Source organism: Branchiostoma belcheri, unplaced genomic scaffold (genome assembly GCF_001625305.1).
Source record: "Branchiostoma belcheri isolate BF01 breed outbred unplaced genomic scaffold, Haploidv18h27 scaffold215, whole genome shotgun sequence".
Taxonomy (NCBI): domain Eukaryota; kingdom Metazoa; phylum Chordata; class Leptocardii; order Amphioxiformes; family Branchiostomatidae; genus Branchiostoma; species Branchiostoma belcheri.
The window spans coordinates 47,815-60,799 of NW_017803658.1; the positions used below are offsets into that span (position 1 = coordinate 47,815).

Below are 12,985 nucleotides of genomic sequence, written 5' to 3' on the forward strand. Positions count from 1 at the left end.
ACTCACGTCCAGGCCCGTAATTTTGCTATAGGGTACAGAAATTCCCACCCGTTAGACTAAAATAATAACTTCGGTATATGCTGTGAAATTATACATCTGTATCTGATGACGCTGCAATAGCCAGGCAATAACTCGTCAGACACTTTGGCTGGCTGATTCGAAACTTTTACTAAGCATTTTGAAACCCGCTCTCCATCGATCGACTATCAACATGCGCTAACATTGCTGGAACATTACCGCATCCGACTTTCTCTCGGACGACGAAATTTTACATGAAAAGTAGTCATGGACTAGGGTCTGTGATGTCAGATAGGGCCTCCTCTTTTATTTAAGGGTTATTGGATTCACCGCTTTATTTTTTCTGATTTGAATTTTGGACATGAATCAACCCCAAAACTCATATTTTTGGCACCAACAGTCATGGACATTCATTGTCTTTCTAGTTGTAAAAAACAGTAATGCAGTTTTTCCATTCATTACTGCGAAGCTGAATACTCAATATTCATACCTGAATGGTGTGACATCTTAGTACATGCATTCCTTTTTTCTATATTAATTTTTAAACATATTTTTTTAACATATTGCAATCAGTTATATCTTAAGTTATACAAAAAGAGAATAGACTACCTGTACTTCGAGTGAAAATTGTCAGTCATTTTTTATGCCTAAGCCCCAGATCTCAGCTGAACTGTCAGTTGAGGAGGCCTTCTTAGGAAGCCGAGATCAACAATCCTTGGGTATCTGTATTCAGGAATTTTCAAAGTACACCCGGACTTGAAAGAAAAGGACGTGCGAAATTTGGAATTTGTTTTATAGATACCATCAATAGTGGTAGTACTCGCAGTAGTAGCAGTAGTACGAGTATTAGTAGTAATAGTAGTAGTACATCATGTTACGCCGGTGAGGCCGCACACTCTCACTCTCCTTGTTGACACACTCCATCCAGGTTTTCCTCGTTCTATCACGGCCTCTGTTTCCTGGTAATGCTTAGGTTACATTTCCAATCCGGGACCCGGCCGGGCTGTTTGTATGAACACAAAATTAACAACTCATATCAAGAATATACAGAAATAATTCCCATGATTACTAGTATTATTAAAAACGTTTTGTTGTCTTTTATATCCTACTTTTCGTTCTCAAAACTTGTCCGGTCGGGCCTGTAATTCTGTGATGGAGCTGATGCTAGATGGAGCTGATGCAATCACTGACTATGCCGGTAACGCCGATGATGTCCTCGACACCAAGTTTAGCACGCAGGATAGTTGAGAGACGGTCTCATCTCATCTTTGTTGTTGAGGCGCAGACGCTGGAGATCCAAGGCAATAGGAGCCCAAGTTTCACTCATGCACATGTACATGTAGCATGGACGATCAGGCAGGATTTGCCAGGGTTTTGAACGGAAGGTGCCAGATAGGATGATGTTTTATGTGTTGATTAAATTATCTTGTTTCTTTCCATGCAGACAGACAGCCGTAACGGCTTGTATAAAAGTCATGGGAGGAAACTTGCTCGCTCAAAGCTTTTGGGACCGTTTCAGAATTAAGAAAAATGACCTCTAAATTTGAACATATTTCTTTGTATCAAATAGTGCCTAAATCAACAAGACATTCTAGAAAATTGTTTCTTTTCAGAGGGTTTGAAAACCCCCATAGTGACTCACTCGTCTAACCACAAGACTATTTAACCTTTCACTAGTTTCAGCACCACACCTACATACCACTTGTCTGACTCACTGTCCACACCGCATCACGCCACATTGCACCACACCACACTACACCACTCCACTCCACTCCACTCCACTCCACTCCACTCCACACCACACCAGTCACCACACCATTGATTCTGACGCCGACGGTAAGTACAATATACCAATCATATACGTGTAGCATTCCATCCATTCACTTCATTCATAAGCCGAAATGGGGATTTTAGCCCCGGAATCTAAGGCGGCTGGTGGCTTGTTACTGTCGCATATTAACTTTAAAATCTTCCTGCATTCGGTGATTGTTTATAAGCTGTGCCTTACAGGCGACTGTCGTGCACAGAAAGACGTTGAATATTCAGAATAATTCTCCGATCGTGGATATCACCCATGCAAGTACAATCTATCAGCAAGTTCATATATTCAACATTGAAATGACTAATAGAACTACTACGAATTCCCCAAATGTCTGCGACGAGTTTAGTTGAAGGAAGGTCAGATGTCACAAGTAGTTTGACAGGTAGTTGAACTAGTTCTACGACCGCATACCTTATTGCCATTTTTTTATTCGGCCAATTTTTTTTATTCCATTATTAAAAGTATGCCCCAATATACCCCACCCGAGTGATGATATCCAACGTAGGTCACAAATATGAAATTCCTATCACGTCCCACCATTAAACGATGCAATGGGCATTTCTAAGTGAATATACAACAAATGAAGCTTTTATCTGCATGTTGTATATTCATAGATGATCTTGTCCAACCAAACCACATTTGTCCAAACTCCAACGCAGAAGGCTGATATAATTTTTCTGGTATTCATTATGCAAGTCAAGCCCTGATTTACATAATGTATGCCTTTGTTTTCAAAGATGAAAGTCAATGTAGACTTTTAGTTAGTGGCTTTTTGATATTGTAGCTGCTGCAACACTTCCAGTTTTTGTATTATTTGTCCTGCAAATTCTATTGTGTTGATTTTTTGCTGGCAAATAGCAATTTGATGCTGGGAAAAAGTGTTGAAACTTTGGCGTCTCTAGTCTCAAGTTGTTCTATACATGTGTTTAAAAGAGTGAAAAATTGTAACTGAAGAAATGAATCACAGATTATGCATCACTTTAGGAAGCTTAATATTAGACAGTATGACTAACTTAATGGAAATTTAATGAGCAATTTCTATCTTATGTGAGAATTTACCTTGTAGTGAAGTATATTTTTGTTTGAAGTAATATTTCTAGACATGCTATACTCCTATACTCTTAACTTTGGTTGGCAGATATATGTTTTAACATCAGTTTCACATACAGAGGTGAGGTCTTGAGTTGTAAGTCCAGGATATGCACCCTCTTCTTTATTGCTTGACAGACACAACGTGCTGGTCAATATGGACTTTGTCAAGAAACTATTCAGGAAGAAAATGGACAAGGACAGGGTCAGGAAGAATGTGGAAGAGCTCTTAAGTGATGAGGTATGTAACATTAACATTAAATAAATAAATAAACATTAACTCAAATTATCTTCTTATAATGTAACATTAGGGTAATTTTGCATGAAGAATATTTTAGCAAAGTGTTTCATGTCTCCTTTCTGGGGATGCTGAATGTTTCCAGCCACTTGTTTCTTTAAGTACATGACTTGCGGTGCAGGGTGTGGTGGTTGGGAACTGGTCTCTCACCATGGTAACCGTCTCCTCAGGAGGCCTGCCAGGCTGCTGCTGCTGCAGCCTTCCAACAACACGACAAGAAAGGCAAGGGCAGCGGCTTCCTGGACGACAGGGAGGCTGACAGGGCCATCAACACCCTGGTAGGAGCCAAGGAGAACGAGAAGGGCATCCCCAAACATGTCATCAAGGACATCCTCAAGCAGGTAGAGAGGGAGGGTGAGTACTGTAGAGATGGCATCTTCCATCATGGTGACCATTAGTCAAGTCAAGTCAAGGTTTATTGCACAATGATTGTTCACAGAGTTAATGATGACCAAAGACACAACAAGAGTTCCACGACCTTATACCTTTGCCAAATGATGTTAACCCTTCCGGTTGACGAATTATACAATTTTAATCATTGATTTCGCAAATAAGAACCTCATTTGCATGTATTATATCAGTTGATCATACTCTCCACCCAATGACAGCGTTATCTTAAAAAAGGATAGTCTAGCACTTCCTCATAAAGTATGCTAATTAGGTCATGGTTTAATTAACCTTGGCAAAGGTAATTATTACCTTCGCAAAGGTATGAAGGATATGTTGCCATGTACAAATGTACTACCTGTGCTATAATATTGCTTCATTATCATCATCTACTGTAACAGTGAGTAACTTTATCTGAAACTGTTCATGTTTTTGGGTCCACAGATAGTGGCATTTCTGAAGAACAGTTCATCGGAGCATCATGGAACATTCTTAACAAGTACCACCAGGCAAGTATGAAATTAGCAGTCTTTGATTGTAAAAAACAATCAATCTAGTAAATGTCCATTTTATGCTCATCAGAACTGTCTGATATATGATTTTCTGTGATTTGATTGGCTTTTCTGAGAGGTTATAGAAACCTTAAAGTTTCTAGTAGACTAGATACATTGATATTGTCACTTTGTTTATTTCTCATAAACAGTGATAATATTTTATCTAAGGCCACACCAATTTAATTTGTTGGTTCTCGGATTTTTTTCAGAAAAAATATGAAGCGACAGGGCGAAAAAAAATAAAAGTAAAAACAGGTCTAGGCATCCTATTACAGGCTTAAATGCTACAAAATGAGCCATGAAGTCAACACAAAAGGCTGGGTTAAAATTTAAACATTGAATTTTAAACTTTTAATGAAACCACTGCAATGATGGGAAAACTGTAACAACTAGGAAGAAAAGGACTTTCATCAACTGTTGGGGGGCAAAACATGAGCATTTTTCAGTTGATTCAGGACCAGAATCAAATTTTTTTTTTTTGCAAATCAGAAAAAAACGAAGAGGCGAATCCGAGAAACAACAAATTAAATTGGTGTGGCCTAAGTTCCTAAATATTGAATGCTTACACCACACCAATTTAATTTGAAGTGGTTCTCAGATTCCTCGCTTCATTTTTTAATGATTCCCCCCCCCCACCATAAAAAATGTCATTCGCTTAATCACCCCCTATTAATGTTCATATTTTGGCACCATCAATTGGAGAAAGTTCTTTTACCTATTGTACAAAATTCATTACTTTAATTTTAGACCTGCCAACATTGTATGTTGACTTGTTGACTGTCCTGCAGAAGGAGCTGGCTAAAGCAGAAGGCAAGGCTGACTCCAGCTCATCATCATCATCATCATCATCATCCTCTGATGAAGAGTAAACATACACAGCAACGGCACGTCTAGAAATTTGCAATCAACTGATCATTCTTAGTATAAGAATTCTATTGTCTTCCTAGGTTTAGATGAGAGAAAGCCTGTTCCCAGTCTATGTTTGTATATTGGTTATCAACACTGGTCATTGTGATGATTAGACTAAGTACATGTAATAACTATGTTCTGTGCATGTGAATCATGAGTAAAATAACTAAACAATAAGGTCATGATCTTTATCATACAACAGCACAAGAGTGAAAATCACTCAGTACAAATTGATTTCAACAAGCATTTAATCATTTTACATTGCCCAATGGTACCGAAGATGGTATTTTTATATCTATCCCCAGAAAAGACTGAAGAACATTATTGTAGACCTGAAGCCTTCCATAATTTTGCAATTATTTCTAAGACCAGATACAGTGAGCATGCTGGCAGCATCTAGAGATGACGAGGAAATGAATAACTACTAGGATGGGAGGAGCAATATGCAAGTGCTTATTAATTGTGCAGTAAAAATTTGATACTTGGAAAGAAATTTTCCTGGTCACTTATAATTCATAGCTGCATGCCTTTTCTTTGCCAGGTGGACAGATAAGGGTGTCCAGGGATATGGCAGTGTGATAAAGTTTGTTTCACTGGAGGTGTTCAGAGATTAAAAAAGGTTGTATATCAACATGATGATGATTGAATCTTGACTTAATAATAACGGGCCATAATCTATTATTATCATATAGCCAGAAGATGTTGACCAATCACAAGTCCCCATCTAATGTTGGTTATGACACCTCAGCACTGATGAATAAAGATTTGAGGTTAAATCACCCCAACAGGGCTTATTGACATGACCTTGGGTACCAGATCAGTTTCATAACCAGAACTGATCATAACTAACAAGTGTTTGTACTATTATTATAATTATTAATTTATCATTATCATTTTGACCCCTTGACTGTCCTCCCAACTCGGCCCCCACAAAAAGCGGTCGTCATGGCTGAATGGGGTGATACATGTATATATTGTACATATAATATACATGTATCAATGAGTATAGATAAGGGCACAAACAAACAAACTAACCAGAACTTGTGTGTTCAAAAACAAAGATTGTGGTGGCACTAAAATAATATCATTATATTGTTTTTAAATATGTGATGGGCCAGCCCCAGTTTGAAAAGTTCAAGTGATGGACCTGAGACTAGGGAGTTTTTGCCACGGAGAGAAGGTTTCATGCAAAACCTCTCCGTGGCAAAACTCCCTCGGCAGCAAATCTTCCCTCGTGGCCGCATATCACTCGCGTCGCTCAGAGAAAAATAACGCGACGCCCAACAAGACTGCGAAGGAGGCTATGAGACTACTTGTTTAGGTTGGAATCCCATTCTCCAATAGTTCTCGGGAGGTAGCTAGACCTGAATTTGTCTGTTTTGGTGGATAGTGTGATGTAGCCTGGTTACCAAACCTATTTTATCTCCTGAGTCCTACATCCTCTCTGCACATGAACTCTGGAACCAAACTAGGCTTGGTAACCAGGGTAAGTGTGATGAAACTAAGAGGATGTCCCCGGATGTGTTTGTATAGGGATACTGTACTATGAGATTGACAGCTTTGATAATACATGGGTGTCAGACATGCTTGTTTTCTATGTGCAGAAGAGTGGGGAAACCTAATGAGGACTGAAGGTGTGATACACGCTGGTTGTATACATGTACATGTATATACATTTATCTGTAATCCCCAAAAATGAAACCGACTGCCCCCTTCTGTACTGCTTCTAACATCTGAACCAGGGTCCTAGACTGTGGCTGCTTATCATTGGTACCTTCCCATTTAAATTTTAACAGGGTTTTTGACTGCATAATACAGCCGCCATTAATTTGAACACTGCTACATGCTGTTTCACATGGTGGTTTGAATAAGAGGCCAGCTAATTAAAAGGCGAGCTTTTGGCTTATGATGAGTTTATGGAAGTATTGGTCACGACTAAAAATACCTGATGAAAACAAAGAAGTCTCGATGAACCTGAAAATTAGAATAAGTGGAGACATGTTACAGTTACAAACAGGGATGGGGTTCAACAAAGAAAAGATAATTTATGATAATGTTATTCCTGTCATAGAACTTTGGTGACCATGATTGAGTTTTTCTGAAGTCCCTGTCCTATTGTAAACTATGGGCAGTGACATATTTAAGGTGACGTGAAGGTGAACTCAGTGAGTGGCCGGCAAACCGTCAGTAAGTCAAGAAGGTGAACTGTGATTCAAACATTAATCTACGACACTTGTAAAAAATGCAAACAGATAAAAATTTGGTCCATGGCCAATAGAACCTTTTCTTCTTCTGTTTGTGTTAGTCCAAAGTACAAAGCTAACAATGCTGACCCATAGATTATGTTTGTGCGGCGGCGTAGCCAGTCTGTTCAAGGTTCTCACCTGTTGGACCGGTGCTGCAAGTCTCAGTACTGATCAGAAACCACGTGTAGGTCAGGGGTCAACATGCTAGGAAGATCTGCTTTAGTGTATTAGAAAATGGCAGAAAGCAAAAAGAACCAGTGGAAAGAACAATGTTTTGTTTAATATTGTACTCACATTCATCATTCAGACTGTTGCACAATTTTGTGCCAGTAAAATGCTCAAGCAGGTTGTGATAGAACCATGAACAATTTTTACAGATGGCTCTTTTCTGTAACAAGAGACACATGCATGGATCGTGTTTCCAAAAATGCGAGGGTATGGTGGTAGTACAACTAATGTACTAGTAGATGCCATACTTTTTATCCTGTACAATTGTTGTGCATGTGACTTGGCCAGTTTTTATGGGAGTGCCAAACGACCATTACCAACTAGGCCCAGTCAACTGGGCCCGTCTACCCGTTCTTATTTCTGTTTACCTAAATTCATAAAAGTTGTGAAGACAGCAAAACTACAAAAGCGTGCAAAGTTAGGGCAAACTGTCTAGCGTTAGCCATTCACGAAGGTACATTCATAAAAACGTCTCACAGCGTTTGCCACTTGTAATGTGGAGAGTGAACAGTTCATGAAGAGTATGGATGCATTTCTTATTCAAGTATGTTCCCTACTCCATGTCTGCACAAATGTTTTAAAAATTCAGTCATCAAAACCTGACCACTCTCTGACAACTAGCGATAGAGTGCAGTGAGTTCAAGTGCGTGAAAAAACGTGCAATGTTAGGACACCCCCCGTTAGTATACATTGTACTCACTAATTGAGATCTTTCAATTACCATTAAACAATAAACACTTGTCTAGTGTTGACAAGGGAATATATTAAAAAGGTCACAATCTTCCTCATCAACCTCTGCTTGGAGAGTAGTCTTCTTATACAAAAAGCTTAGTAGCAACAAGACCTGCAGCAAATTTCAACATTTTACAATAGACTTCCCCATTGATCCAAGATTTCCAAGATACATGTAGCTGTTTAACCCTCTGCCTGCAAAGGGTTCATCAATGGACCAAACATATATCTCATTGCAATTACATGTATTGTATAAATTGGTTATGACATGTTGACAGATAGCTGCGGAGGAATTCTGGACATTTCCAGTTGAAATAATATAAATGCTTTTGATATATAAAAAACTTTTGAATACTACATGACATTGCATTATCTCTTGCTCTGCTGCCTTGGAGATATTTTGGAGCCATCCTAAAGTACCTGACTGGTCCACAGCCAGGTGGTGATGAGGAGGGATCCTACAACTGTTCTAGTCAGGTCTGCTCTCCCTCCAGACTGGCCTCCTCTGCTCTTGTCAGTAACTTAAAGTGTTAAGAAGGACATTAAAGGAGGTTTAAAGTGGCATTTTATTAAACACTTAGTGAAAACACTACTACTTCACACTTATGAATGAGTACTTGTTTAAGTAAAAAATGTCTGTAATTGGCCATGGGTTCCTATTATGACCCCCTTACTGGGAATTGTGCCCCGAGGTGAAAAAGTATACTGTCATGATCTTCAGTTGGAATAGAAGGCAAGCAACCATAGAAAATTCTTGTTGAGCAAAATAGCATAAATTCCTCACTAGTCATATTGCTGCTACTGTAAATTCAATTATTTTTGCATGGCCTTAATGTCATGGTAGGAGGCCTAGGGAAAGGTTTTCACAGTGCTTAAAGTTTGCAACTGAAACAATTCTAAAGTGCAGTAACAGCACCATTCAGAATGCAAGGAGGTTAACCTCTTTTCTCGTTAAATGGAAACACATTACAAGTGATTTGCCATGGGCAGGCCACCACAAAAAAAAAAAGAATATTAAAACAACAATTTCAAGTAAGTGCACCAAACAAATTTGCTTCACTGGACTACGGGGTATGTTGAGCCAACCATGTACAATTCAAGTTTCGCCTCCTTTTCACCTGATTAATGTGAGAAATGGAGATTGACAAAGACCTACCAATATTACCAAGTTGTCGTGTGGCCAGCTCCAGTTCTATAGGATAGTGGTCACTCACTGCTTCTGCCTGTTTAGACACACATTATAGTCAACAGAAATGACCATGTAATGTACATGTATATGTAGTTTTATATCACTGTTATCATTGTGCATTATTGTGACATACAGATAAGAAATTGGAGATTTCTAGCTGATAGGAGGTTTCAGACATACATGTAATTCCTGAATAAGTAAAATCCCCCTGTAATGCCTCCTACAATACACATTTACATGTAACTATAATGATAACTCGATGAGCAACCTACATGTACACAGCATGCAGTAATACAGGAACTTGTTTCTTCAAATGGTTGTTTTAATTATGACTTCACCACACCATAAAGTGAAACATATTGTTTTCCCTCATTACGGGAGTGGTGAAGGCAACCATTTGAAGAAAAAAGTTCCTGTATTACTGCATGTTGTGGTGTGGTGAAACATATTGTTTTCTCTCATGTTTCTCCTTCTCCTCCTGCCATTTCTTTAAAGGGATTCAACTGTGCCCTTTTTTAGCCAAATGACCCGAGGTAGAATGGGCAAATACCCCCAGACGTTTTGTTTTTAAATTATGTTGAAACATACGTTCAAATAATATTATTGTTTCATTTGGGTTTTTGGCCATTTTCAGGCAAAAAATATACATTTTGGGATCTGGAGCCCTGGTACTGAAATGACCTGAAATTTGGTATGGGGATACATTGGACACATGTCTACAGAATAGCATTCAAGCGTTTGAAATTGTGTAAAATAGGGCTTTTTGGATATTTTCAGACAAAAAAATGTAACATTTTTGGCTCCTGTGCCCTAATATTAAATCCGAATGACCTGAAATTTGGTATGGGGATATCTTGGACACATGTCCAAAAATGTCATTCACAGTTTTGACATACACCACTTTAAAATTGTGTAAAATAGGGATTTTTGGCTATCGGACAAAAATGTAACGTTACTTTTTGGGCCCCTGTGCACTAATACGAAAACTAAATGACCTGAAATTCTCCATAAGGGTAGCTTGGCACCAAATGCTTGCACTATAGTATTCACTATTCAGATTTAGCCCTTTTATTTATCTTACTTTGAGTAGAAATAGCGATTGTAGCTTAAAAACTCAAATCCCCAACTGACAGTTCTAAATACAACCTGTAGTATACATGTAACGTTACTGGTTCTACATGTTCCGACAGCAGAAGGCGTTGGAAGATTCCAATTCCATTGCTATACATGGGGTAAAGACTATTGGAACACTTCATATTTTGGAGAGGGGTGATTTAGGAACAATCCATTTCGTGCATTAGGGGGATAGGTCCATTTTTGGTACGGGGAAGTGGTGAAGCCATTTGCTGCATTTGCTCCCAAGCAAATGTCGTCCTTTCTAGTTTTCATCTTGTCTTGACTTGTCTAAATTTTGTTTCCCTTTAGACTTCCATAAAAAGATACTACATTTTACATTGGTGAAAAACAAGCCAGATCTATAGGTGGAACTGACGGGTAGCAATGCTGTTAAAAGAACAATTATTGAAGATGAAGAAAAGACCAGGGATGGTTCCTGTTTCATGTTGCCTACCTGGCTCTGTGTCAAGCCATATTGAGACTGGAAGTTGTACACCTGCACAGTTCCACTGATGACAGCTGACAACAGGGATGAGCCTGAACCTACAAATCTACACAAACAGATACACATAGATGTAGGGTCACGTTTGCAACAATTTTATTCATTTTCATGCCACAAAGTCAACACAGTAGGCTGGTGCAAACTTTGGTGCATTGATAAATAGGAGGACTGTTCCAGTTGTTCAATTAAAAAAAGTGATGTTCAAGTGAAGGGCGGAATCTGAAAGCCAAGAAATTTTAATGTGTGGTCTAAGGAAACATGTTATTTCCACCACATAAAACTTTCACATTTTCACATAACATAGGGGTGACCTCCATTAACATTATGCAATCATTGCACTCACCACTTTGAAAAAACAGTGTGTTTGAGAGCTCTTTAGCACGGCAATCCCCAGATATGCAAGAGTGCAATTCACTTGTTGACAATTTGCATTGGAGATTTTTCAGGATGGCAGATTGATGTGCATTTGACAAAAAGATGTTACAAGCTCAGTTTACTGACACTATGTTCTACCAAAGCAGATTGGCGACCTTGCAAAAAACAGACTGGACTGGAAAAAACTCAGTTGCCTGTAACTAGCTGCCGACAGAAGAGAGGAGAGCCATTGCCTCAAATACACATGTTAAATTTTTATACAAAAAATTATTATAGTTTTCATGCGCATTATGAGGTACAATGTATCTCACAAGCATGATGCTTTATGCTGTTATTCATCATATTTTGTAATGAAACAGAATTAACTCAGGACTGAAAGCAGACAACAGATTACATGCACATTTACCTGCAAGCGTTTGCATGTCATTACAAATCCGTACAAAAAAGGGGAACAATTATTTCTACCCATAACTTTAACATTTGGGTGTGCTCACATTTCAAACAGATTTAAAGCTGCATTAACATTATAAATATCATAGAACATTGGGATGTACAAAAAGTAAATTTTCTGGTCATTCCTTTCCAAAGCATGTACATGTACGTTGAATAAACTGTGCATTATTTAGTTAGTGCAGAAAGTGGAAGTGCCAGAATATGATGCCTTACCAAACTGAGTGTAAAAGTTCATTAGCAGCCCAGTTGAATCACAGCTGTCAGTCATGTTTGTTAACATTCTAGTAGTTTGTGGTGGCCTTCTATGGGCTGTTTTAGCACCAGCCATAAGACCACACCAATTTAATTTCTTGGTTAACAGATTTTTCTAGGAAAATAATGGAGCGGGCGGGCGAAAAAAAAAAAACAAGGGCGGTGTTTAAAAAACACATCGGCGACGTGAGTATTTTAATAATATAATAGTATAAATTTGTAACCCTTTTGATATACCTTGGGTAAAAGGAATTTTTCTTATAACGGGTTGTTGTTTTAGTACTACTAGTATTTTAAAATGTGTGTGTTTTTAACACCGCATTGTATGTAGGAAGTTGTATTGTTTGTTTTTGGGGGTGCTAATATGATGCATGCATCAACGAATGAAATGTGTACCCTTAGCTGTAACTCACATACGTATGGATTTATGTTTGATTATTTAGGAAGTACGTGAAGGTATATATAGGAAAGAATGGTATCTCACGCAAGTATTACCAAATAAGGATGAGCTTTTTAAATAGGTATTGCCATATATAATAGACACGCTACGTGTACACCCAGGGGGTCTCCACCAGAAAGCAGACTGGGCGCTCGTCCAAGGTTCCCAAGATATCTGGAGTCTCCATATTCCACCTAACATGTCTGACTTTCCACAGCGCCTTCACAAATTCACGGAGGCGCTGAAGGGACTTGTGCAGAGCTACCCCAAGGTCACAGTATGGGATCACAGACGTCTGTGGAGACGCAACCCAAACTACTTTGCGCCTCATGCCCGTAGCCAGGGGGGGTTCGGGAGGTTCGGAAGACCCCCCCCC

The 12,985-nt window shown here is 38.8% G+C and overlaps 2 protein-coding genes across 2 annotated transcripts in view; one reads left to right on the forward strand and one right to left on the reverse strand.

Annotated features, from left to right (window-relative positions):
• The first annotated feature begins 1,515 nt into the window (after positions 1-1,515).
• On the forward strand, positions 1,516-6,227 carry LOC109470013. The gene is made up of 5 exons (XM_019768794.1): positions 1,516-1,854; positions 3,068-3,170; positions 3,398-3,581; positions 4,059-4,123; positions 4,957-6,227. Exons 2-5 carry the CDS (start codon positions 3,087-3,089, stop codon positions 5,035-5,037), a joined length of 414 nt encoding a protein of 137 aa, XP_019624353.1. The 5' UTR covers positions 1,516-1,854; positions 3,068-3,086; the 3' UTR covers positions 5,038-6,227.
• An 87-nt stretch (positions 6,228-6,314) lies between these two features.
• The window catches only part of LOC109470012 (deoxyribonuclease-1-like), an 18,300-nt gene continuing 11,629 nt past the window's right edge, over positions 6,315-12,985 (reverse strand). The window contains exons 7-9 of the mRNA XM_019768793.1: positions 11,043-11,139; positions 9,440-9,506; positions 6,315-8,804 (exon numbers count right to left, since the gene is read on the reverse strand). Of these exons, the coding sequence (XP_019624352.1) occupies positions 8,695-8,804; positions 9,440-9,506; positions 11,043-11,139 (274 nt within the window). The 3' untranslated portion in view covers positions 6,315-8,694. The remainder of the gene's footprint in view (positions 8,805-9,439; positions 9,507-11,042; positions 11,140-12,985) is intronic.

What these genes read in the sequence shown, in the direction of transcription:
- LOC109470013 (XM_019768794.1), top strand. Translation starts at nt 3,087, where the DNA reads ATGGACTTTGTCAAGAAACTATTCAGGAAGAAAATGGACAAGGACAGG. An exon ending in AAGAGCTCTTAAGTGATGAG is followed by an intron (nt 3,171 to 3,397) that starts GTATGTAACATT and finishes CCGTCTCCTCAG; the next exon opens with GAGGCCTGCCAGGCTGCTGC. An exon ending in TTCTTAACAAGTACCACCAG is followed by an intron (nt 4,124 to 4,956) that starts GCAAGTATGAAA and finishes ACTGTCCTGCAG; the next exon opens with AAGGAGCTGGCTAAAGCAGA.